We start from the raw sequence: 12,402 nt of genomic DNA, 5'->3' as shown, positions 1-12,402 counted from the left end.
AATTCAGCCGGTTTAGTTAGTGAGTGAACTATAACTCCCTCTCCCACACTGCAGTGCTTATGACCTAACATATTACATCACTCATGACATGGTCAGTGACATCACTCATGACATCACTTATGACATCTCAAATGACATCACTGATGAAATCATCCACAGAACATTTGGCACACCCACTCACACCCCCATATAACCTTACATACACCCACTCCAACTTCAACACTACCATTCCCAAACCCATTCACATACCCATACCAGTACTTACACAGCTACTCGCTAATTCATGGATCAACCAGGCTGCGGGGGAGGCCATACTGTGGCTATTCTCTCTCAGCGCTTAGAGACCCACCTGTACTAAGCACTGTACAAATCATCATTAACATTAACATAAGGGCCTCTCCCGCATCAGTTTACTTGGTTGCCCCGGGAAGGTGGCGCTCCCAGGGGCGCTGTAGTGTCGCATGGGCGCCTCCCCACATTATGATTAAACATGCCCCCGTGATTTGGATCACCCTGGGACTTAATGAAAAAGACAGGTGGGAGCCAACTGTCTTTTTAATTTTTTTAGTTTTGCCGCTGATACGCTGGTCTGTGGCACTTTTTTTTAAAAACAGCTTAAAAATGCCAGCGGGGTCTCTGTGAGACCACCCTACCCTACCACCCTGACCTAATGATCGCTTTGCGCCTGTTAACCTCATGTGATTATAAATGATTATAAATCAAGCACAGCTGCGCGGCCGCAAAAGTAAAAGCAACCTTTGTAATATGACCCAGAACAGATGGCACCCTGCGCGCCGCTGCTCATTCCCGAGAGCTGTAGGTCGTGGGAGCAAACATTTACTGGGAACGGTGGGATATGCACCCGCCTTTGGCCAATTGTGTGCTTTCATTTTTGAAAGCCACATGCAATGGCCAATACAATGTGTGCAAAAAAAAGCCACACGCACAAGTTTGCTGAAAAGCTGGAGTGATTCCAAGAGGTCATCTCCTAAAGTAGCGCATGCTAGGCTCGACCTAAAGATGCTTTTCCTACGGAAACTTTGGTCCTTACTATAACTACCTACTGAAAAAGGAGCTACATGCTCCAAAATGGGTTGAGTTTGTGATCAGCTGCTAATAAATCACGCTTGCCAAAGCAGAGCCACCGAGTGTTTACCTCTATTCAAATCGACATATCATTGGATATATATATATATATATATATATATATATATATATCACAAAACCAAGATTTCCCCTAGAAGATGCCACACATGGGGGTTAGTACACACCAAACATCAGCGGCAGCAGAGAATTCAGCAGTGCTCTCCCGCCTTCCAAATAAGCTGCCATAAGCGTTTCGAGCACGCCCTGTGCTCTTGATTACTGGCTGAAGAAAAGAGGAAAATAGATTTTGCTCGACACACATTATTTATTTAAATTCAAGACCCGCCCTATTGGATGTCATGAAAATGCTTTATGGGCTTTGTAGTCCATTCAATATCTAAGGACTTGATGCCGTGAATATTCTCCCAAGTGGGCTCCGTTCCTGCATGAAACTATGTTCTTTTACCTCCAAGGGGTTAAATGTTCAAAGATATTAATTCCATCTTGGTATAGAAAGCGATTCAGGCACCACTGCTCCCCTGCCAATATGTACCTTTGACAAGAGTACCCTCCATCCCACCTGGTACATTGGATTCAAGTACCAAAGAACTGTAACTGCAGCTGGGCATCTTCGCGGCTGGGCCAGCCGCTTTAAATCACAAAAACAAGGTTGCCCCCTAGAAGATGCCACACACGGGGGTTAGTACACATCAAACATCAGCGGCAGCAGAGAATTCAGCAGTGCTCTCCTGCCTTCCAAATAAGCTGCCATAAGCGTTTCGAGCACGCCCTGTGCTCTTGATCACTGGCTGAAGAAAAGAGGAAAACGGATATTGCTCGGCACGCATTATTTATTTAAATTCAAGTCCCACCTCATTGGGAGTTATGAAAATGGCTTTATGGGCTTGGTAATCCAATCAATATCTGAGGACTTGATGCCGTGAATATGCTCCCAAGCGGGATCGGTTCCTGCATGAAACAATGTTCTTTTACCTCCATGGGTAAAATGTTCAAAGATATTAATTCCATCTTGGCATGGAAAGCGATTCAGGCACCACTGCTCCCCTGCAAATATGTACCGCTGACAAGAGTACCCTCCGTTCCACCTGGTACTCATGGATTCAAGCACCAAAGAACCGCAACTGCAGTGGGGCATCTTCGCGGATGGGCCAGCCGCTTTAAATCCCGAGAGCAGTAGGCCGTGGGAGGAAACATTTACTGGGAAAGGTGGGTCATGCACCGGCCTTTGGCCAATTGCGAGCTTTCATTTTTGAAAGCCACATGCACGAGTTTGCTGAAAAGCTGCAGAAACTTTGGTCCTTACTATAACTACCTACTCAACAAAGAGCTACAGGCTCCAAAATACGTTGCGTTTGTGATCAGCTGCTAATAAATCACGCTTGCCAAAACAGAGCCACGGAGGGTTTGCCTCTATTCTAATCAACATATCGGAAATCAATATATATATATATATATATATATATATATATATATATATATATATATATATATATATATCCAACAAAAAGGTTGCCCCATTTAGAAGAGCCAGCATTCAGGTAGGTTTTGTAATTTCGTTTTTTATTTTCAGGAAAACAGCGTGGAATGATGAAAACAAAGTCCATGAAGTCGTTTTTCAGGATGCTACTTGCAGCGCAGAGGTGATTGAACATTTTCCAGACCCACTCGGGCTCAAATTTGAAGTATTATTTTACTCTGGGAGCAGCTCACTGGAGCGTGATTTATTGAACTACTAGAACCAGCAGGCTCTGGGGGCGCCAACGCCCACTGGAGCAGGTGCTACTCATTTAAAGACTCTGAAAGCTCCACACAGAGTTTACAGAAGCCTCTGAAGAAATTAGTTGTGGAAAAGTTAGAAACATTGATAGTATTTTTTCTGTTTCTAACCCATGTGATGGCACACTGCACTTTAAAAGGGTGATCAGCCCTCGTGACGTTGTCATGTGATCAAGGCTATCTCTAGCCGAAACGCGTCATGGCGGACTGGTGCGGGCTAAAATACTAAAATAAAAATATTTGCACCAAACTACGGGTCTTGCTGGTTCCTGTGTCTTCAGATCGGCTGAATGCTGTGAGTTGTCTAAGGAGCGCCACGTACCTCGTATCTCAGTTGGGAAGCTTCCCTGGCTTGTTGCGAGACCCCTCCTCGTGCTGGGCGAAGTTGCAGCAAGAAGCAACCTTCCTTCCAGGAAATTTCGTAAGCTCCGTGTACGGAGAAGCTGCCACGCCCCAGGGTTCACTGGATCTGAATGCTGCCGCGATCGTGAGGAAAACCCGGAAGTGGTTCGGAGGTTTTGAAACCAGCGTTGGTTGGTCCGGACTTTCTGAGCCTGCTGAGTGAGTACCAGGAGCGGTTGCTAATCGGACCATACGAGTGCCCTGTGAGGAGTTCCAGAAGCGCTATTTCCACGGACTACCGGTAGGACGTGCTTTTGAGTGTGCTTGTTGTTTCTATTGCCCGAGAACACCATGTCCGCGGACACGTTAAGGGGGCGCATGGAGGCGTCTAAGGGAATGTTTACGGACCCCCCGGCTGGGGAGTCCGTTGTGCGTCCCAGTTCCAGTGCTGCACCGGAGCATTGCTCCGGGCTAAAAGAACTGTTCAAAAAACTGGAGAAATGCAGCAAAAGTGAGCAGTCGAAGTGGTGGGAGCACACATCGCTGTCGGGTTATCTAGAAGTGGGACGGGTGCCAAGGGGCCTGCGAATCCTATTAGCCCCATCGTATGAGAAACCGGACCCCCAAATGCTAACCGACTGGGCGCAGTGTAACTTAGAAAATTCAAAACGCTTGATGGGGATCCTGATACAATACGCTGAAAGCGATAGGGTCAAACTGTTGGAAGAAATCGACACCATTAACGCTGAAATCGATAAATTTCCCCCACCTGCCGAGATAACTAAGTATAGAGAAGAAATGGCAGTAAGGCTTAAACGCGAGGAGGAAATTATAAAGAAGAGGAAGGCATACAAGTTCCAGCGTGACCGGCTGGACTACGAAAATGGCCAAATCTTCACGTTTGCTAAACGATATGACAAAATCAAGCAGCGCCATGGTAAAGAACTTTCCAACACTGCCGCCACCACTAAAGCTGACAAGAACGCAATTTCAACAACACGACAAGATGAAGTATCTTCTGTTTCTGGTGAGAGTTCACAGTATGAGAGTGAGTCTGAAACGGAAATCAGACGTCAACAAATGTCGGGGTTTTGCAAATTTACCCCAGGGGAAGAAATGGAGATGGTAACTCAAGACCGAAAACTTACCCTCCGCTCTGGGACACAATCGGCCGGCGCCAGCGCAAAAATAGGAAACGCGCAGAAAGGCGGGCCTGCAACAAACGCCGCAAATGCAACTGGCAAACCGCGAAAACAGCGCGCGAAAAAGCAGTGGAACAAACCACCGGTAGCCCAACAACAGTAGCTACCCTTGAACCTCCACATGTAAACTCGCAGGCGGTTATCAACCTTTCAGATGTGAACCTTTCACCTGAGGAAATTTCTATACTCTCGTTGGGATTATCATATAGTCCAAAAGCCAATTTTGACTATGCAACCACAAAAATTGATGTTTTTAAGTTCGTCCGAAAGCTGAAGTTACGAAAACACTTCGCATCCCGGACTAGCTCCAGCGGGAAGCTTGCAAATATCAGTGAGGTGACTGCACCTACCACCGATCTAACTGGTAGTGAGGCTGATACTACCGTGTTGGGTGCAGCATTAACGCAAGAACTTTTGGATCTGCATCAAGTTGAATTTGGTACCAATACCGAGAGTCAAGAGGCACTGGGGGGCGAACCATTGCCCATATCTTGTGCAACCAATTTCAAATTAAAATCGAAATTTTGCCCTCTGATGCTTAAGGATAATATAGATATCTTCCATGATCGTGTTGTTTCACAACTCAAAGAACTACAAATCAGAACTGCAAACCAAACCAAACGATATGACCACAGAGACAAGGAATACCATATGTTAATCAAAAAATTGAAAGCCAACAAGAACCTGGTGATTAGACAATCAGACAAAGGGGGTAACGTGGTCCTTTGGCCACGTAAAATGTACCTAGAGGAAGCCCACAAACAACTCAACGACAAGGAGTGTTATCGTCGTATCTCCATGCAAGAGGCATCTAATTCGAGGAACGATATTTACCTCAAATTATCCGCTTGGAGAAGCAAGGGCCTCATCACAATGGATGAATATAAGTTCCTGAAAAAAGACCATCCGGTGACCCCGGTGATATATTTCATCCCTAAGGTACACAAAAGCATACACAAACCCCCTGGCAGGCCCATAATATCTGCTTGCAACAGTCTACTGGAAAATATGAGCAGGTATATTGACTTCTTCCTCCAGGAACATGTGAAGGGCCTACCGTCTTTTCTCCTTGATACCAGTGATTTGTTGAGTAAGATTCAAGACTTTATTTGGAGCCCCAATTATATCCTTGTATCAATGGATGTAACCTCGCTGTATACCAGCATATTTCACATTGATGGTTTGAGGGCTGTGCAGCATTTTTTGGAAAAACGTAATCAGTGTTTTCATGATCACTCTAAAATGTTGCTAGATATGATCAATATATGTCTTGAGAACAACATCTTTCTTTTTGCTAGTCAGCTGTTTATCCAGACCAGGGGAGTGGCAATGGGGGCCTGCTTCTCTCCCAGTTACGCCTGTCTTCACATGGGGTACTGGGAGGAGCAGGTCCTGAGGAAGCAATATGCCACTGTCATGAACACCAAAGTTAAACTTTGGTTAAGGTACATAGATGACCTGGTCTTCATATGGGATGGATCTGAGTCAGAGGTAACTTTGTTTATAGAGGAATTGAATAACAACAACCTGAACATACAATTCACTAATACTGTGAGCAAAGAATCCATTGTTTTCCTAGATGTGGAACTATATGTTTGTGACAAAAAATTGCATACTAGACTATTCCGCAAACCAACGGCAGGAAACACATTGCTACATGCTGGAAGTCATCACCCAGCACACCTGATACGTAGCATCCCTTATGGGGAGATGCTGCGTATCAGACGAATTTGTAGCAGCGAGGATGAATGCCGACTGGCACAATTAGCATGCAAGGCCAGATTTGTTGAGCGCGGCTATAAAACAGATACGATAGATAAAGCCGCTATTAGAGCTAATAGGATGGATAGAATTGCACTCCTGGGCTCAGGAAAGGCGCAAACTAATTCTATAACTGACAATACCAACAGTGAGACCAGACTGATTATGGCTTACAATAAACAACATAAATGTATCCATAAAATAATCAAGGATAACTGGTCTTTAGTTTCCTGTGATCCTGTAATAGGACCACTTATTAGCAGAAATCCTAGCATCACCTATCGCAAAGCCCACTCCATGAAAGATAGTCTAGTATCAAGCAGTCCTGAAGTGGTTTCTGGCACATGGCTAAGTGACAGTAAAGGCTTTAAAAGATGCTCAAGCTGCAAAGCTTGTAAGCATGGCATCAGTAAGACTGAGGTATCCACTCCTCTCTCACCCTTTCCAATAAAAATCCAACAACAACTAAATTGCAAGTCAGAATTTGTTGTATATGTCTTGGAGTGCCCATGCGGCTTAAGATATGTTGGCAGTACTAGGCCACAAGTACATAAGCGCATACTTCAACATCTGCGAGCGATTACTCACGCAGATCAGGCTTACCCAGTAGCCAGGCACTTCGAGAGTAACCATGGAAAGGATGCGTCTTTACTGAAATATTTTGCGATAGACTGTGTTCCTCCCCAAAGGAGAGGCGGTGATAGAGAGTCACTTTTAAGAAAACTGGAGACTCGCTATATAATCCTTTTAGATTCTAAGGTACCGTCTGGTCTTAACACAGGGGAGGATTGCCACACCTATCTATGATTCTGTTCTTTAATATGCAAGACCTGTTAAATGTGCCATCTATGACAATGTTAGTTGAGTTGTTTAAGAAAAGTAACTGCATCTCTAGTTATTGCATTCTTATTAGAAACTGTGGATTTTCCATTCTGCACTGATACACTTTATTCCCTTTTTCCCTCCATGACCTACTGATACAATTTTTCAATGTTGATTTTTAATTGATTATCATGCACTTGGTAGCACTTTTTATGCCATCAACTATGTTGCACATTAAGCCAATTTTGCACAATACCGAGTATATATCTCAGGCTATGGGACTTGCCCATTGGGGCATCATTGCACTTTAGGTTTGATCCGTGATAATGTATATAAGGATCAAATGTGTAGATATATGAATTAATAATATTTTAGTTATATTTTATATGTATATAACTATTTATGGCTTTTAACTTTTATATCATATTTTAAAAGTTTATATTACCTGTGCCTGAGTGTGTAATTGTATTTAGACATGTATTTTTTGTACTCTAATAATGTGCAGAGTTTTACAGTGTATCCAATAATAACGCGAGATTATGCTGTTTTTTATTGTGTAACATATATAATATATAGGCATTCATGCCGTAATTATTAGTTGTGGAAAAGTTAGAAACATTGATAGTATTTTTTCTGTTTCTAACCCATGTGATGGCACACTGCACTTTAAAAGGGTGATCAGCCCTCGTGACGTTGTCATGTGATCAAGGCTATCTCTAGCCGAAACGCGTCATGGCGGACTGGTGCGGGCTAAAATACTAAAATAAAAATATTTGCACCAAACTACGGGTCTTGCTGGTTCCTGTGTCTTCAGATCGGCTGAATGCTGTGAGTTGTCTAAGGAGCGCCACGTACCTCATATATATATATATATATATATATATATATATATATATATATATATATATATATATATATATATATATATATATATATATATATATATATATATATATATATATATATCCAACAAAAAGGTTGCCCCATTTAGAAGAGCCAGCATTCAGGTAGGTTTTGTAATTTCGTTTTTTATTTTCAGGAAAACAGCGTGGAATGATGAAAACAAAGTCCATGAAGTTGTTTTTCAGGATGTTACTTGCAGCGCAGAGGTGATTGAACATTTTCCAGACCCACTCGGGCTCAAATTTGAAGTATTATTTTACTCTGGGAGCAGCTCACTGGAGCGTGATTTATTGAACTACTAGAACCAGCAGGCTCTGGGGGCGCCAACGCCCACTGGAGCAGGTGCTACTCATTTAAAGACTCTGAAAGCTCCACACAGAGTTTACAGAAGCCTCTGAAGAAATGCTCAGGGGAGCATGAAACGCGTCAGGCTTGTAAATTGCATGGACTTTGTTTTCATCATTCCACGCTGTTTTCCTGAAAATAAAAAACGAAATTACAAAACCTACCTGAATGCTGGCTCTTCTAAATGGGGCAACCTTTTTGTTGGATATATATATATATATATATATATATATATATATATATATATATATATATATATATATATATATATATATATATATATATATATATATACACACACACACACACACACACACACACACACACACTGTTGTGGTTATGAAAAAATACTGATTATCTCTGCAATCCATAACTCGCACACCTAATGCAAAGCTTATGACCTCACAATATGTATATGAATAAGTAATAACACCTAAAAGTTCAAAGTAATTAAAAAACAACACATACTCAAATCAATGAAAAAAACTGCATTCATAGTTGTCTTGTTCATAGCATGAAGGGTAATATGATATGCAATCTCATCTACAAGATTTATTACATCATTGGTAATTGCACATATCACAGCAAGGGTGAAGTCATAAAGCTTTGCATTTGGTGTGCATGACTCTTGTGCGAGCAATGGACTGCAGAACTAATCATGAATTACAAATGTCTAATTTTTTGGTTTTATTTCTTACCATAATTTTACTTTAATTGTATCTTTTATCCAAGTTATGTTTTTTTTTTTAATCTACGTTTAGGTGCCCCAACCATAACTTCACTTTAACCTTGTTTATTTCCGGACTATCAATCAATCTATCTATCTATCTATCTATCTATCTATCTATCTATCTATCTATCTATCTATCTATCTATCTATCTATCTATCTATCTAGTTAAGGACATAAAGCTACATTGTTGTGTTAGCAGATTTATAGAGCAATTATACACCAGAGCTTTCTTGTATTGAATATCAATAAAGATAACTAGGCCAAAGTGATGTAGACTAAAATGTGTGGGAAAAATAGTCTTGTTTTGAAGGAGCTTCTAAATTTACTGAGCCAAGGGTACAAATGAAGATTATCAGGAAGACCTTTTCAGAGTTTCTCAGCGCGGAACAAGAAGCTACAACGGCCTAGTCTACTTTAGGTAAATTGAGCACTAACTAAGAGGTTAGCTGAAAAGGATAGTAGTACACATGACAGCTTGTATCTCTTTATCCACTTACTGATAAACCAAGGTGCACATTCATACAGAGCTCTGGTGACCATGGAGAGAACTTAAAATTTGTCCTGTTATCCAGTATTGGGGTATCTTTCATAGATTCACTTGCCTGAATCATTCCCCGTCGCCGAGGCGGGAGTCCCGCCTCGGCGACGGGGAATGATTCAGGCATGTGAATCTATGAAAGATACCAATACTGGATAACCATAGTTACAGGTAAGTAACTTGTTTTCTCTTCTAAAAGTAAGACTAGCAGGTTTCCTAAGGAGAGAGTGGGCATTACAGAACCTAGGACAGAAAGTACCAGTCTGGCAGCAGCATTTTGGGGGACTTGAATTCTTTGGAGTAGCTAGTACGGAACACCTTCATATGTAGAACTGGCATCAAGCATTGGAGTAGTGAAGTCTAGATCAAATAATTGACGAAATGAACCCTCTTCCACTACTTTTGTTGAGGTACTGAGGGAATTCCCTTAGCACTTTGAGTTGCCATGAGCAGGCAGATTTCAATAAAGATAACTGAAATGCAAGTGAGTTAATCACCATGCTTAATAACTCTGCTTTATTTGGCTGTTATGCTGCCGGAGGCAACTTAGCTCATAAGGTCAGTAAGATTCATGCCGCAAGGTTAGCCCATCCATTGACGACCACCAACCTCAATTTTGCTGCATTAAGTTTAAGATAATTCCATGCATTGTTTGAAGTGAAGGTGAGATAACCGATCACCATCAAGGGGAACAGAAAGTCGCATGCCATCTGTGCAAATGTTCAGACTGACGTTTTTGGAATGGAGTAATCCATAATTTAGATGAGAGCCAGGAGCTTTGAACTTTGTAAGCTCAAAGCCTGTGTGTACACAGGTTTTTGGAAAGATGTGAGCCATCCTAAAGCTGTATTTATTATTCCTGCCACATGGAGGTGGCTAATGATACCATGGTTTATAGTGTTAAACACCATAGACACAGATCTAATAGTAACAGTGGGTTTATATTACTGATGTCCTCTTTTAGTATGACATCATCATCTATGGCCAAAAGGGCCTATTCTGAACTATTTGTAGGACAAAAACCTGCTTGAGTGCGCCCCAAAAAGTTTATAGATGACATGCAGATTTAATAGCTTAGCCATATAATTTTCTAGTATTTCAGCACATGTAGCACAATGCATATGAGGAGGAAAATGTTCATTGTATTTGAATTCCCACAATGTTTTTAAATAGTTGGATTAAATGTTGGCACTTCAGAAGAGACGGACACTAAGAGGCATTAAGGACTATTTACAGGGGTTGTAGAATCATGTTGTAAATCTGTTTAAGAAAGTGTACTGGGCAAGGACAAGAAGGAGCCACCTATTATACTTTAGTTAATGCCTTTCAGAGCTCCTCTGAGCTTAATAGACTGAAAGTTCAGAGAAGGGTAGAAACTGAGCAGGTTTCCAAAGTCCAAGGGGAAGTGAGGACTATTCTTTGGGGTCCAATGTTAAGCCAAGACTGATATCTAAAATCCAAGGGTAAGTGAAGATTCCTCCAAGGGGCCAAGGGAAATTAAAGACTGGTTTCAAGATCCAGAAGAAATTGAGGGCTGGTCTTAAGTCTTCGGATGTATGCGGGGCTGGTCCAAAGAGTCCAAGGGTATGTAAGGGCTGGTCTAAAGGGTCCAAGGATAGGTACATTCTAATATTTGGGGTAACAGTCAGATTAATTTTGATCGTTGGGGTCTTAGAGCAGAGCAAGAGATACTGGGGTGTTTGGAATGGGCGGGAACTTATCTGGGTTGGACAGCGCAGACCAGGTGACCATGTCTATTCTCTGCCCTCTTCAGAAACTGCGGGAGATGGAAATAATTGATCAGCAGAGGAGCCGGGACCTGAGGGACAAGCTGAAACCATCAAGGCAGCAGAACACTGAGCCTCAGTAGCAGAGCCCCTGAACCAGGTGTGGCTTTAGACTTTGGACCACAGAGCCTGGATCAAAGAGCTCAGGACAGACCATGTCATACTAACATGCTGGGGCATAAGAGGCCCTACGACAGGACACATCAGGCCACAGAGGAGGGCCTTCAGGGGCATTGTGAAAGAGAACATCAGGCGATGGACCCAAAGCCATACCATGGAGTAAAGGTAGACATGGGATACCCCAACTTTTCTGACCTGTAAACGGTAGACATTGATGAGCCGCATGCGAGGACACTTATGACCATGGAGAAACGGGCATCAGGGTCTTGTGATGGGACACATCAGGCTACAAGCTAGACACATCAGACACCATGGGATACAGCATTTCGTACCATAGACAAGAGCTTCTGTTGATGGAATCCTGACCAGCCACATTGAGCAATGACCAAAGAGGAGGCATATGGAATCCAGTGACATAGCATATCTTAACACAAAGCTTTGGTAGAGATGGCTGGGCTGATGACAGAAAACGTTTTGCCACACATACCTGATGGATAGTGGTGGCTCTGTGACACCAGATATCAGATTCCACTGGAGAAAATGTGAGCAAGATGCCTGGAGGTACTACACTACCTAGGCCCAAGATGAGCACTTGTGTCCCAGAGGTGTTCCATGGTATTAAGCATGTAACAGGTTATGGTAGTCTAGGGTAATTTGCAGCAGAAAGAAATATTGCTCCTACATGAACATCTTCATAGATATTTGGACTTTGGGGCAGCGGTTCACTAAAACCTGAAAATAAAAAAAAGTGTTTCAAATACAAAACTGTGATTTATTTAAATAATATACACAATATGATATGGTTTATAGCTAAAACATAATTACTACTTTTGAACTTAAATGTCTTATTCATTAGTTCTCAGTTTTCACTACTTCCTGGATGATTCTTGAGGATCTGGATTGTATTACAGAATATGCTGTCTTGAGATCCAGGGCCCATGTTATGTCATTTGCAATTTTACCTTCAC

General features: G+C 42.1%; 1 protein-coding gene across 1 annotated transcript in view; it reads left to right on the top strand.

Annotated features, from left to right (window-relative positions):
• Positions 1–12,189, top strand: part of C1_1H22orf23 (chromosome 1_1 C22orf23 homolog) — an 81,149-nt gene extending 68,960 nt beyond the window's left edge. The window contains exon 6 of the mRNA XM_086936462.1: positions 11,302–12,189. Within this exon, the coding sequence (XP_086792588.1) occupies positions 11,302–11,397 (96 nt within the window). The 3' untranslated portion in view covers positions 11,398–12,189. The remainder of the gene's footprint in view (positions 1–11,301) is intronic.
• The last annotated feature ends 213 nt before the right edge of the window (positions 12,190–12,402 follow it).

Source organism: Lissotriton vulgaris, chromosome 1_1 (genome assembly GCF_964263255.1).
Source record: "Lissotriton vulgaris chromosome 1_1, aLisVul1.2, whole genome shotgun sequence".
Classification (NCBI taxonomy): Eukaryota; Metazoa; Chordata; class Amphibia; order Caudata; family Salamandridae; genus Lissotriton; species Lissotriton vulgaris.
Note: the sequence above shows the minus strand (reverse complement) of the source record. Positions and strands in the feature narration are given on the sequence as shown.